Source organism: Ceratotherium simum, chromosome 36 (genome assembly GCF_057802395.1).
Source record: "Ceratotherium simum simum isolate JZ-2026a chromosome 36, ASM5780239v1, whole genome shotgun sequence".
Lineage (NCBI taxonomy): Eukaryota > Metazoa > Chordata > Mammalia > Perissodactyla > Rhinocerotidae > Ceratotherium > Ceratotherium simum.
Window position 1 is genome coordinate 24,083,409 of NC_141935.1, and position 12,040 is coordinate 24,095,448.

At 50.4% G+C, this 12,040-nt stretch overlaps 1 protein-coding gene across 1 annotated transcript in view; it reads right to left on the bottom strand.

Moving 5' to 3' along the window:
- Positions 1-3,291: 3,291 nt before the first annotated feature.
- PARP1 (poly(ADP-ribose) polymerase 1) overlaps positions 3,292-12,040 on the bottom strand; it is a 54,599-nt gene continuing 45,850 nt past the window's right edge. Inside the window, exons 15-23 of the mRNA XM_087424428.1 lie at positions 11,639-11,722; positions 10,006-10,128; positions 9,289-9,417; positions 7,721-7,819; positions 7,066-7,218; positions 5,892-6,019; positions 5,050-5,111; positions 4,351-4,465; positions 3,292-3,863 (exon numbers count right to left, since the gene is read on the bottom strand). Coding sequence (XP_087280554.1) covers positions 3,782-3,863; positions 4,351-4,465; positions 5,050-5,111; positions 5,892-6,019; positions 7,066-7,218; positions 7,721-7,819; positions 9,289-9,417; positions 10,006-10,128; positions 11,639-11,722 — 975 coding nt within the window. The 3' untranslated portion in view covers positions 3,292-3,781. The remainder of the gene's footprint in view (positions 3,864-4,350; positions 4,466-5,049; positions 5,112-5,891; positions 6,020-7,065; positions 7,219-7,720; positions 7,820-9,288; positions 9,418-10,005; positions 10,129-11,638; positions 11,723-12,040) is intronic.

The window sequence follows — 12,040 nt, forward strand, 5'->3', positions numbered from 1 at the left end:
GTTGTGGGCTGCTCACTTCCACAACCTGTACTGTTGGACATGGTAGGACTATGAGGTGCTCCCGAGAATTCCCCGGGTTATAGACATTGTCCTGCTGCCGCCATGGTACAGCATCCGTCGCCCCCTTGGCCATTAGTCACTGCAGCCAGTAGAGTAACCCCTTTCTCTGCTTGTGAGGACAGTGGCCTTTAAGGAGCTCCAGCCAGGTGGCAGGCTCAACTTCCAACTCAGTGGAACCATTGTGTGTCTCCTAGGGGAAGCACATCTCCCCCAGGGACTGAGACCTCCAAACCAGCAGAGCTCGAGGAGAGGAAGCACAGACTCTTGAGTGGGTATGAGATGTGGTACTCCTCACAGGAGCTCCTCCCACTCCAACCCTTGGTTCCTAGACCCATGCACTGCGGCTGTGGGACAGGGCGACACATTGGTCTGATTTAAAGCATACACTAGATTCTGTAAGATCAAACCCCATCCCTTACGGGTATTGTCTCACAACTGGCACCATTAGGGCCATTCCACCGTTCAATGAGGCTAATTCTGGGTGAAGCGGTATGTTGCTAAACCAGTTAATTCATGGGCACGAGCCCACTGCTGCACCTCCTTTGCTGTGGAATAAGTTCCTCGGTCAGAAGCAAGGCTGTGCAGAACAGCGCGTGGTGGGTCTGCTCTCCGCAAGCCCCCCGGTGCACAGGGCTAACATCCCAGGGTCCCCAGTACCAGCACCGTCCACTAGTCGGCAACCTTTTACAGGAGGGCCAAGGCCCCGGAGGAGGAAAATGTTTCCAGGCCACATTTTCTCACTTTTTAAAATGAGTCTCCAAAAACGTATCTTCTTTTAACCTAGATCACCTACTTTAGAGACTAGTGAACAATGAGAGAACTGGCACTGCTCTCTTAAGCCAGAAAAATGGGCAAATAGAGGCTGCTAACCTTCTACGCTGATTAAATGGCAGAAGTGAGGGGGGCAGTGGGATGCTGTTTATCCCTGCCCCACACCTCAGTAAACCAGCTATTAGCCCCCGTGAGTCACCATTTGAAAGGCCCTGCCTGGAGAAGCGGTGAGAACGCCATTCCTTAAAAAAAACAAGTCCCAATCTTTTGGGAGTTGAAACAGAATTTAAGGGAAAGGATGTGACATCACTTTGGGAAATGTGAAATCCTTAAGGTACCTGGGTGACACCAGTGTCATAAAACCAGCCAACAGGTCAAAGATAAACCATTCCTGATACTCAGATCTCAATACAGTCATCTGTCTCTTGACAACAGGGAAATGTTCTGAGAAATGTGTTGTTAGGCAATTTCATCCCTGTGCAAACATCACGGAGTGTACTTACACAACCCTAGATGCTATATAACCTCCCACACACCTAGGCTCTATGGTACTAATCTTATGGGACCACCGTTGTATATACAGTCCGTCGTTGACCGAAACATCGTTATGTGGCACATGACTATAGTTAAGACACTAGGTTTTGGAGAAGGCCAAAGGACAATGCCCCTTGTAGGCTTTCAATGTGAATACTTCAAGCACGTCCTGTATGTGCCCCAGGGGCCAGGCTACCACTAGATTTCGGGGGACTGCCTAAAAGCAGTGCTTGGGGTTCACCCCAAGGTGAAGTTCCAGACAAATCATGCAACAGTAGCTCCAGGGAAGTGGTCTGGGATGTTGGAGCTGTCCTCCTCCTCCCGAAGAGGGCAACATCCTTAGTGTAGCAAGGGAGAACCGCCACTGCAGAGTCCACAGTTAACACACTGCAGTAACATGCGGTGCTCCTGCTTAGGTGGTTTAATAACATGTGCCACTGTGTGCAACAGCGTGGTCTGAAATGCGAGCCAAGGGCTGCCTGGGTGGGGCAGCTCCTGCCGTCCCAGGGCGTCTCCAGACACAGAGGCCAGAGGTAGGGCAGCGCACCAGGAGAGGCAGACCGCAGCACCTCTTCTCATCGAGCACCCCATGCTTCTGAGCAAAGTATTTTGTTTTTTAATTTTTAAATTAACTTTAATTAAGTCCCTGAGATAGGACTTAAATTTTTTAAAGTGAAGAAAGAAAACTAGAATGTCAATATTGAAACAGAATATGGTAGGTTCCCTCTTTTAAAAGAAAAAAATGGATTTAGACATGGGAATTTCTCTTTAAGAAAGAAATCAGTGTTGATTACAAGGAACCCATTAAGCAATCACTCCAACCCCAAAATACTTTGTTTAATCAGGCACTGTGAGGGTCATCGCCTGTCTCTGTGCCGATAAAAAGGGTGAAAAAGACAGAGTATTCAGGATCCAGGGAGCCTGAGAGCCTGGATGGCTGGCTAAATCAGGGGAGAGGAGTCTCAGGTCAAAGGCACTAAATAAGGATTTTCATCAAAAGTTAAGGACCCTGAAAAGAGACAAGGACTCTACTATTATGGAGGTGATGTGCCCGCGTTTCTGTATCTGACATCTAAGTCACAAACACGGCAACTACAGGACACAGCCACAGGTCGTAAACCATACCTGTGGTTATAATCACTTACATGTAGCTCAACTCAGAGAAAACATGTTTTCCTTCTTTCCTGTTTTGAATGATGTCTGTCTTTTGTTTCCCCCCCAAACCCAGTGTAACTTCTGGGTTTGAGACAACAGCCCATTTTGCTGCCTTCTCTTGCCCGTGACTCTACTCCCTGGCCGACATTTCCCATTCCCCTTCTGTAAAAGGTCCCTGGCTTGCAGGGAACTGAAATGTAGACATTTAAAGCGTCATTCTCAAATATACGGCAGTATGAAGCAATACAGTGTAGATAAAGTAATACTGCATAGGCTAGAACAATACGCCGACAAGAGTTTTATCACCACGATGTATCTGATGAGCTGAACAACAGGAGTGTCTTCCTGTGCTTGTGTTTGGATTCCCGCCACTCAGATGGGGCATTCTGGGGTTTCACAGATACAGGACCTTGAAACTGTGCAGATTAACCGGATCTGTAGTCAGAATGAAACTAAATACACAAATACGGAAGCAGTTTCCATTTTAATCGAGAATTACTACCAGCCCTTGTACATCGGTTGATATAGTTTTAACTTGGAAGACAAAACTGCTCATAGGAAAGTTGAGAATTTCAAATGCAACTTTTAATGTACTATTATTGCACATATTCTGAGAGCTTCCACCTTCAAGAGTCTCTAGAAAAGGGAAGCGCTTTTTGTTTCTAAGTATGAGAAATTGTTAATGTTCCTCCTTTTGTTCTCCCCACACCCCACCCCAAAAAAGACAGCTAAAAGGATGACAAAAATGGCAAAATAAAAAGAAAATCTAAATAGTATGAAATTAGTTTTTATTTTTACCTCAAAATAAATGCTTAACATTTTTCCAAAATCAGAACTAAAGATGAACACTTAGAAATAAGCGTGGGAGATTATTGTTTCCTTCCCTGGGGAAACCAGTAAGGCAGACATTCTAACGTGGGTTGATTCTTTCCACAGGACTAGTCTAGACAAAAACCCCCAACCTCTCCCCAGCTTTTCCTCTATTGTCAGTTGTAGCTACCAGGGTTACAGCTGGCAGGAAAACACCCTGAACATCTCCCCCCCTCCACCTCCCAACCAACACAAACAAGGGATTTGAAAAATCGGGAAGAACTGCTTAACATGTGACCAAGTGTTCATATAAAATCCTTTCTAAGGAGACTTAGTAAAAGGACCATCCCGCAGCAACTCTGCTGAGGTGCCTGCCCAGTGAGCCAGGGCCAAGCTCGCAGGCAAATTCATACCAGAGTCACCGGGCCGCGACTCAGCCACCTCTCACGGTTCACCACAGGGACGTCTTGAAGTTGAATTTCAGCTTCAGCAGATACTTCAGATTTACCTGAGCAATATCGTAGACGATATACCTGGAGGGAAGCATGTCAAGGAGCAAACAGCTTTACTTTTTTTTTTTTTTTTTTTTTGCTGAGGAAGATTCGCCCTGAGCTAACATCTGTGCCAATCTTTCTCTATTTTGTACGTGGGACGCTGCCACTGCATGGCTGACGAGCAGTGTTGGTCCACACTCGGGATCCGAACCTGTGAACCTGGGCTACCTAAGCAGAGTGCAGAACTTTACCACTCCGCCATGGGGCTGGCCCCAACAAATGGCTTTACTTTTACGATGGAGGGTGCATGTGCTGCCCCCAGCTGGTGGAATGTTGGGCGCTGGTCACACCCCATAAACCAGGCTTATACAGGTGGGGAGAGACCACCGAGGGGAACTACTCACCATGGGACACACTATGGGATGGTCTCTAATCAGTCTGCCCCTGGTAAACTGGCTGCATGTAACTGACTCAACAGCCCCAGAACACCCCTGTGGGCTCACGCAGCGCACTCGTAAAAGGATACTCGTTATACAGCAGACAGGTGTCATTAACGCCCGATGAAATCCCAGTCCCCAGGGGAACCTCGACACCGTCCAGAGTAACACTTGCCGAAGGGTCAGGGGTAGTTTTGCCCAAACCTGCAAAAAAGGAAGGCACAACGGATGTGAATTGTGAGAAGAGATGCTGAAAACGTTCCAGGGAGAGGAGACCTATTTTACGCTGGGTCTGTGTGTTCATTTTAAAAACATACAAATTCCACACTATTTCTTTCTTCCAGATACAAACTGCAGGTTATAAATCTAGCTCCCAGGGCATCAGCCTTGACTGATTTTAATAATAGTAGCACCTCCCTCCCCCACCTCCACAGGATCATATTTCTGCTGAGCAGTCACTTCAACCAGGCAGTTGGAGGTGCTAAATCATCAGCTGCTTTGGGCCCCAGCAATCCAAGATGCTCCAGGGACCACTATGGCACAGGAGGTCCCTCAGTGCTGCAGCTCGGAGGGCAAAGCCATTGCACCTGGTTACCGGGGCTCAAACCAAGCCTCTACTATGGTCTTTGCAATACTAACTGCAGCCAGAGAGAGGGAACCTGTTTTTAATGAACCTCCAGCTGTTTAGCAGCCAGCCTCGGGAATGCAGCCTTTTGGGGAAGGAAAGCTCCCTCCCCGTGCTGTCCAGGATGCTCGGGGCTGTAGCAGCAGCTTTGGAAACGCATTACCTTTCACACTGTGCTTGCCCTTGGGTAACTTGCTGATATGCGAAGCATGCTTCAGTTCATACCTGTTCAAGAGAGCACAGGCTCAGAAGAGCCCCCGAGGACACTGGGCCTCAAACCAACAGTCTGATTAGCAGAACAAGGTCAAGAGAGAAGATGAAACAGACACCCAGAGAAGCCAGTCCGACTCCACGGCTAGGAGCCCGCTCCCACTCTGGCTCCAGAAACTGAAGGTGCGGTTCTTTCTGAACAGAGTTTGTGTCAATGATCACTGCTATGGGGCCACTTTCAAGGAAAGGTCCTGTTTAGGCTGTGGCTGCCCATTCTGGAGGTTCCTGTCTGGTCCATGATCCCTGGACCCCTGGGCTCTCATATAACCCCACTCTTTGAGTTACAGTTGATAGCACCAAGGTGGATGCCCAGTCCAAGCTGGACCTATTGGATTTTCTCTGTGAGGAGTTTGGAACTGGGATGAAGACTCCAGTTTGACCTGAGTTGGTCTCAAATAGAAAATCTAAACATCAGCAGGAGGAGAGGGGGCATGGGGTGACCATCCTTTGTGCAAGCCAACCTCTGCTTCCTAGTCCACAGAAGAGTGGACACTGCCAGTTCCCAAGCCAGCTCCTGGCTGTGTTCCTAGACTTGGGTTTCATGAGGCATGCCTCCATCTCCCTCGTTCACTTCATCTGAACCAGTTTCTGCCACCCACCACCTAACTGGTGGCTCTTGTAACTGTGGTGGGGAATTTCCAGGGTCACCTCCCAGCCAGGGGGAGCTCTCCTCCCTACAGCCCACCCCACTCGTCCCCATCAAGTGGCCCCGGCCCCAAAGCCAGGCGTACTCACATGTTTCCAAGGGCGACTTCCCCCAGCAGGACTAAGCCTATCGGGTCTCCCTGGGACGTGTGGCAGTAGTTGGCGCTCTTGGAGACCATGTCGGCGAAATAGATCCCTTTACCAAACATGTAGCCTGTCTGCGGGGTTGGAAGAGGGACAGCTGAAAACCCCCTAATGGGAAGTTCACAGCACTATCTATTCACTGAGTGTCCACAGTGAGCTAGGCACCAACATGCTGCTTCTGACTCTCACAGTGCCCCCGCGAGGGGGCGTCGAGGCCCGAGCTCACGAGCCAGGCGGGTCAGATCCCAGTTCCGCCAGGTACCGAGGGGCCGCAAGAAGTTCCTTAATCTCTCTGGACCCCACTTTCTTCTCTGGACTGGGGAAAGGAACCTCATGGGGCCGTTGTGAAAAATTTTAAATGAGTTAATAATAAACGCTACTTAGACCAGTGCCAGGCACCTATAAACACCCAATCGTGTTGCCTATTATTTTGATTCCCTTTTGTAAGGGACACTCAAGGTTCGGAGAGGTTAGTTAGGTCATTTGCCCAAGTCACACACTACTCCACAGCGCTAGCAAGTCACTAAACCTCTTCGCTTCTCACTTTTCACAACTGTAAGATGAGAGGCTTGGAAGACCATCTCCAATTCCTGTCCAGCTGGTCACTTCTATGATCCAGCAAGGGATATAACAAGCCCTCATGTCTGGGTAGGGCTTTACTCGTTTATTACCATGTTCTCTTGAGGAAGACACTGAAGCTCATGGTGGTCACCCAGCTGGGAATTGGTAGAGGAAGGTTTGAACTCAGCTTGGCACGGGGCCAAAGTCTGTTCTTTGCATGTCAACACACCAATTAGCACTCGCAGCAGGACCTGGACACTTTAATTCTTTTGTTCCAGAAACTATGCTCTATCCATGTGCAGCCACACCATCGATAGAGTCAGGGTCAGGAGAACGGAGGTGAAGGCACTGTCTGGGGGCTGTGGCTGAGGGCGCGGGGAGGAACGTGTGGCAATAGCCACCCGGTCAGCCACAGCCAAGCATCACCTGCATCTTAAACAAGTCCCCTTACCCACTGGGGCCAGTGCACCTCTCACCTAAGTATCTGTAAAGCTCTTTATGGAGACAACCGCAGAGACAGGTAATGCCCACCTGACACCTCCCCAGGCCAGGCACATACCACAGGCGCTTCTGGTGGTGCTATCCGGAGACCCTGGGACAGGATCCCAGCAAAGTTGGTGGTCCTGGACCCGTGCCACAGCAACCTTCGGTTATGCAACTGCTTAAACGGCTTATAGCGCTGGCTCTCCCCTTCACGCTCTATCTTAAAGATCTGGTCGGGGGATCAAATAAAGCAGAGAGACGAAACAAGCCATTTGTTACTCTGGTTAACTGAAAGATCAGACTAGATACAGGAGAGCTGAGCAGTTGTCCCTAGAGCTGGAAACCTTAACATCTGTTGCAGTACATATGGTGTTCCATCAGGCTGGGACGCAGCAACGTGACCAGCCAAGGGCCCGGAGCAGAGACTAGCTATTAAAATCAACACCACCTGTAGCAGACGCACCCCAGAGGCACTTCATTTTGGACGTCGGATGATATCTTCTAATTCTAAAACTAGGTTTTGGGATAGGAAACACCCTTTAAAACAGAATAAAAAGCCAACCCCAAACCGCTAAGACTGCTAATTTTTCTGCTCAACAAACAAACGAGTGACTTCCTCCAGTTACTTAAGGCAAAGTAAACTGCTCTTTTGTACGCAGGCCCAGGTAGGAGGAATGAGCAGGGAAGAGCTGGTAGGTCGTAAAGGGGAGGGAGGGATAAGCAATTCTCACATCAACGACTTCCAGGTCATACGCATTGTGTGTGGTGGCGTGAGTGTTCTTGACGTACTTCCTGATGGTCTCGGCTTCCTCGGAATCTTTGTCCACCACCTAGAAGAAAGGTGTCCTGGAATTAGAGCAAGGGAGACCCCCGGAGAGCCACGGAGGCAGGAAGAACAATCACAGGCTCAGTGGATGCACAGATTAACACCACGGCCCTTGTCGAAGCCCAGGGGGGACCGAGACAGGCCGTGTGCCAGGCCAGTGGTCCCACTTCCTTGGGCATTGGCTTCTTCATCTATTTGGATGGTGAGAGGATCTGAGTGTTCTTGTCTCTTAAAATTCTATGCTTTGGGATATCAGGAAAGCTAGAAATATGGGGCTCGCTGTGAACAGGGAGCCTCCAGAACAAGGAGCTGGCCCCCAGGTAACAGTCCAGCTCCTTGGCGTTAAAACACGTGGGCCAGACGCCCCACAGCCCACACTTGCAATCAGGGCAGCAAGGATCCGATTAACTGCAGGGCTTCGGATAGAGAGGAATGCTCTGTCTCTTCTGAACCCTCAGGGCCACGCACACTGTGGCTCAGAGCATCCGCCCACCAAGTACCCATCAATTAGTGGATTAATAGATGCTAAACAGACACGAGTGTGTGCTGGGAAATGCTACGTGTGTTCTCTTATATTCTCCTATTCTTACCCAAAGTTCAGAAAATCCAGGAATTCTGGTCTTCCTCACAGCCTCTTAATTAAAAGACTTCAGAATTGTAAATGGAGAGATTAACAACCCTTCACAAAGAACCATGCCCACAGCATTCCCATCGAGAAGGTGCCCCAGGTGACATTTGGTGTCTTCCCCTGCTCGGACTGTGATTTGTCCTAAGCAAGAGGCAAAGGCCGTTTGTGGTGATGTAAACACACCGTACCAGGCTCACCAGACTACAGAGCACCTGACAGAGTTTCCCTGTAACACGGCAGGGAAGGAGCCAGGGGCCGAGGAAGGGAGGCACACGGGAGGTGAGACGAGGCTCGAAGCCGGCGCACACCAGGAGCTGCAGCACAAACGCCTCCCAGGTGGCCCAGGCGGGGTGATTTCTGCCCGAGCCTCCAACACAATGAAGCTCAAGGACTGTGTGCGCCAACACAGCCACTTCAGCTCCAGAGAAGACGAACCCATGCACTGTATTTTCACTGCAGCTGCCACCAGGCATTCCTACTTCTGAAATGGGATACCAGTAACAAACCTTCTAGAGTTCACGCCATAAGTGTCTCCCAAAACGGAGAATCTCTCTAGATTAAGGAAAGCAGAACTTTCTGTAAGGCCCCTCAAAAACCAGCCTCTACTGAGGGCCTGGCCTGGAAGCCCGCCTTTCAAACAAGGTGCTTATTTACAGGTGAAATGCTCTGAGGTTCTCAAAGGACCACCAGCAGCAACATCTGGGAACCTGCTGGAAAGGCCAATTGTTGAGCCCCGGCAAGCTGTTTTAAGAAGCTCTCTAGGAGATCCTGACCACGTTCAAGTTGGGGATCCCCGCTCTTGGGATGAGTGGTGAGGATGCTTCAGAAAAGGCGGGCCCTGCTACCTTTATGTCGGTTTTGAGCTTCTCGTAGTTGACGTCGATGGGGTCCTTGCTGCTATCATCAGACCCACCCCTGAGCAGACTGTAGGCCACCTCGATGTCCAGCAAGTTGTCCAGCATTTCCACCTTGGCCTGGAGGAACAAAAGGAAAACCTGAGCTAGGTACCAAGGGTGAGGGAGAAAGACTCGCCCAGTTTCAGCACAGAAAACCTACACGCAGAAGACGGCCAAAACAGATAGGGAAGGGGGGCCTCCCGGCTGGTTGGGGACAGCTTGTCATCTGTGGTTCATAGTGAACGCTCCTCAGGGTTTCTTGGAAACTCAAGGAGGGCTTGCTCCCCAGGGGAGGGGAGAGGCGGAAGCTCCACGGTATGGTAAGAACTCTTTCCTCCCGTACACACTGGTGCAGGGTGGGGACCTATCACTGGCTCCCTTGTGAGGCAGGGTGGTAGAGTGGGGAGGACGACGCTGTTGGGGGAGAGGCACTCCCGCTCCTATGGTGCTCTTTCCCAGATGGATGTGACACAGCAGGGGCAGCAAAACCCATCAGTTTTGCCTGTGGTCTGTCTCCACTCATGTGGGTAGAAACGACGCTTTGAAATGAGGGCACAGAGCTGGCCCTCTCGGCACTGGTCTCTGCCCTCAGGGACCATGACGTGGAGGGACAGTCGCCGTGAGCAGCACCCAGACCCGCGGCTTCCTCCCACAGCCCCATGCTACCTGCACACTGTCTGTGTTATTCAGGAGTGGAGGCTTCTTCATCCCAAAGTCGTGGGGGATCAGGGTGTAGAAGCGATTGGAGAGATCCAGGATCTGGGAGTCACTGCTGCCCTGGGACACCGCCTGTAGGGGAGGGACAGAGGGGGCAGACTGAGGCAGGCAGCAGCTCCAAGGCCCCAGCACTTGGCCGGGCTTTCTCCTCTGGAAGGTGGGTGTGCAGCAGAGTCTTGAGATAGCCTGGTGTGTGCAGGAGCCAGGAGGTGCAGGAAAAGTCTCAGGAGACCAGCTTCCTGCTGGGGTCACACAACTGAACAGGATCGCCATCCTCAAACTGTGCTCCCAGCACACAACGGGCTTCCCATATGAAATTTCATTTCTACAACAGCGGTGTAATTATAGACACATAAAACCCCCCCACTGCTATGCAAAACGTTAACTGGGGCATCTAGGCGGAGGGTTCATGGGAACTGCTGTAAAATTCTTTCAGCTTTTTGTATGTTTGAAAACTTTTCATAATAAAATGTTGCAAGGGAAAAAAACCCCACTGCTATAAAATTCAGTCAGGCCCCCTTCACCCACCGACCTTCCCCTTTAAGGCACGGAACTTGTTTTTACTGCACCTGGAGTCCAGGTGGCCAGGCACAGAAAGGCTAATAAACTCCCCTTACTGCCACAATGCCCGTTGGTGCTCCGTATGCAAAAAGCACTCAATAAATGCACGAAGAGATGGAGGAGCTGGACCACTGGGGTACTGCATACTTGGCAGACACCCTAGGTGACCACAGGATGGTAAAGGAGCAATGAGTTGGCCCCCTGTAGGCCTGAGGCCCATATCTAGCTCTCACTGGGACACAGGTTTCTTTCTCCAGCCTGTCAACCTGTTTTCTGTGCTGCAGTTTACTCTGTGCAATGGTACGGACCCTGTCCCAGCCCTTCCACCTGGGGATTCTGGAACAGGGCAGAGCCTGGGCTCAGGAAGGCCTCTCAGGTCTCAGCCAGTGGGTAACAAAGAGGTCACTGCTCAGGACCAGCTGTAACCGGATTTAACTGCTATGTTTCAGGGCTTCTTCTCCAGCACTAGGCAGAAAGCCCACGGTCCCAGCCCCACTTCAGCTCCTGTGTCCTTTCTTCTTCCACAAGCCAAGCCTGCGCCCCACCCCTAAATACAAGCAGAACCCTCCAGCCCCTCCAGGGCACAGTTTGGGACTTTGGTAGATAAGCTGATGTTGAATGAACATGAATGAAGGTAAGACAATATTTAGCTTTCGATTTGATGATTTCCTAGTAACTGCAAAATAAATTCCACCTCTTATTAGGATTAGACTAAATAAAATGAAATAACATTTTTATGAGGTAGGAAAACCAAATTCCTCGAGTTATGGAGAGTTTACTATATATCTGATCTTGAAACCATTGCTAATGCGTTTTGTGACCATCTTTTGCAAGTGGCAGGCACCTGTCATACTTGTTGAACTGAAAAAAATCTAAATCGTTATGAACTGTGGCTCAGTACGTCTAGTTCATCAACATTGAGTAAATGTACTGCTGCACTCCAGGATGGGAGGTCTGCCAGCGGAGGTGGGCCCAGGAGACCCACTGGGTAGCTGGGAGAGAAGGTCAGCCCCTCGCTTACCTGCTGGACCTCACCGAGGATGGAGTACGCCGCCTGGATCTGCCTTTTGCTCAGTTTCCCCAAGGGCATCTTCTGAAGGTCAATCTAAGGAGACAGGGGGTTTTCCCTTTGAAAGCTGGGTACTGTGCAGTATGGTGACGGGAGAGCTAGACCAAGCACCCCCTCAGGCCTCCTGGGCCCCCGACAGATGCAATCAGAAGGCTGCCTGGTCTTCCTGGGGAGGCCCAGTGACCCAAGCCCGCAGAGTCTGCAGCCTGGCCCCCACTGTGGGGCCGGGAGTCTGCGTGAGAGAAGATTCTTGCTCATTTCATTTACGGCAGGGATAAGCCAACCAGGGCTCCCCACCCCACCCCTGTGTTCACTTTGAAATAGCCCAGCACTTCTGGAAGAAGACACAGCATA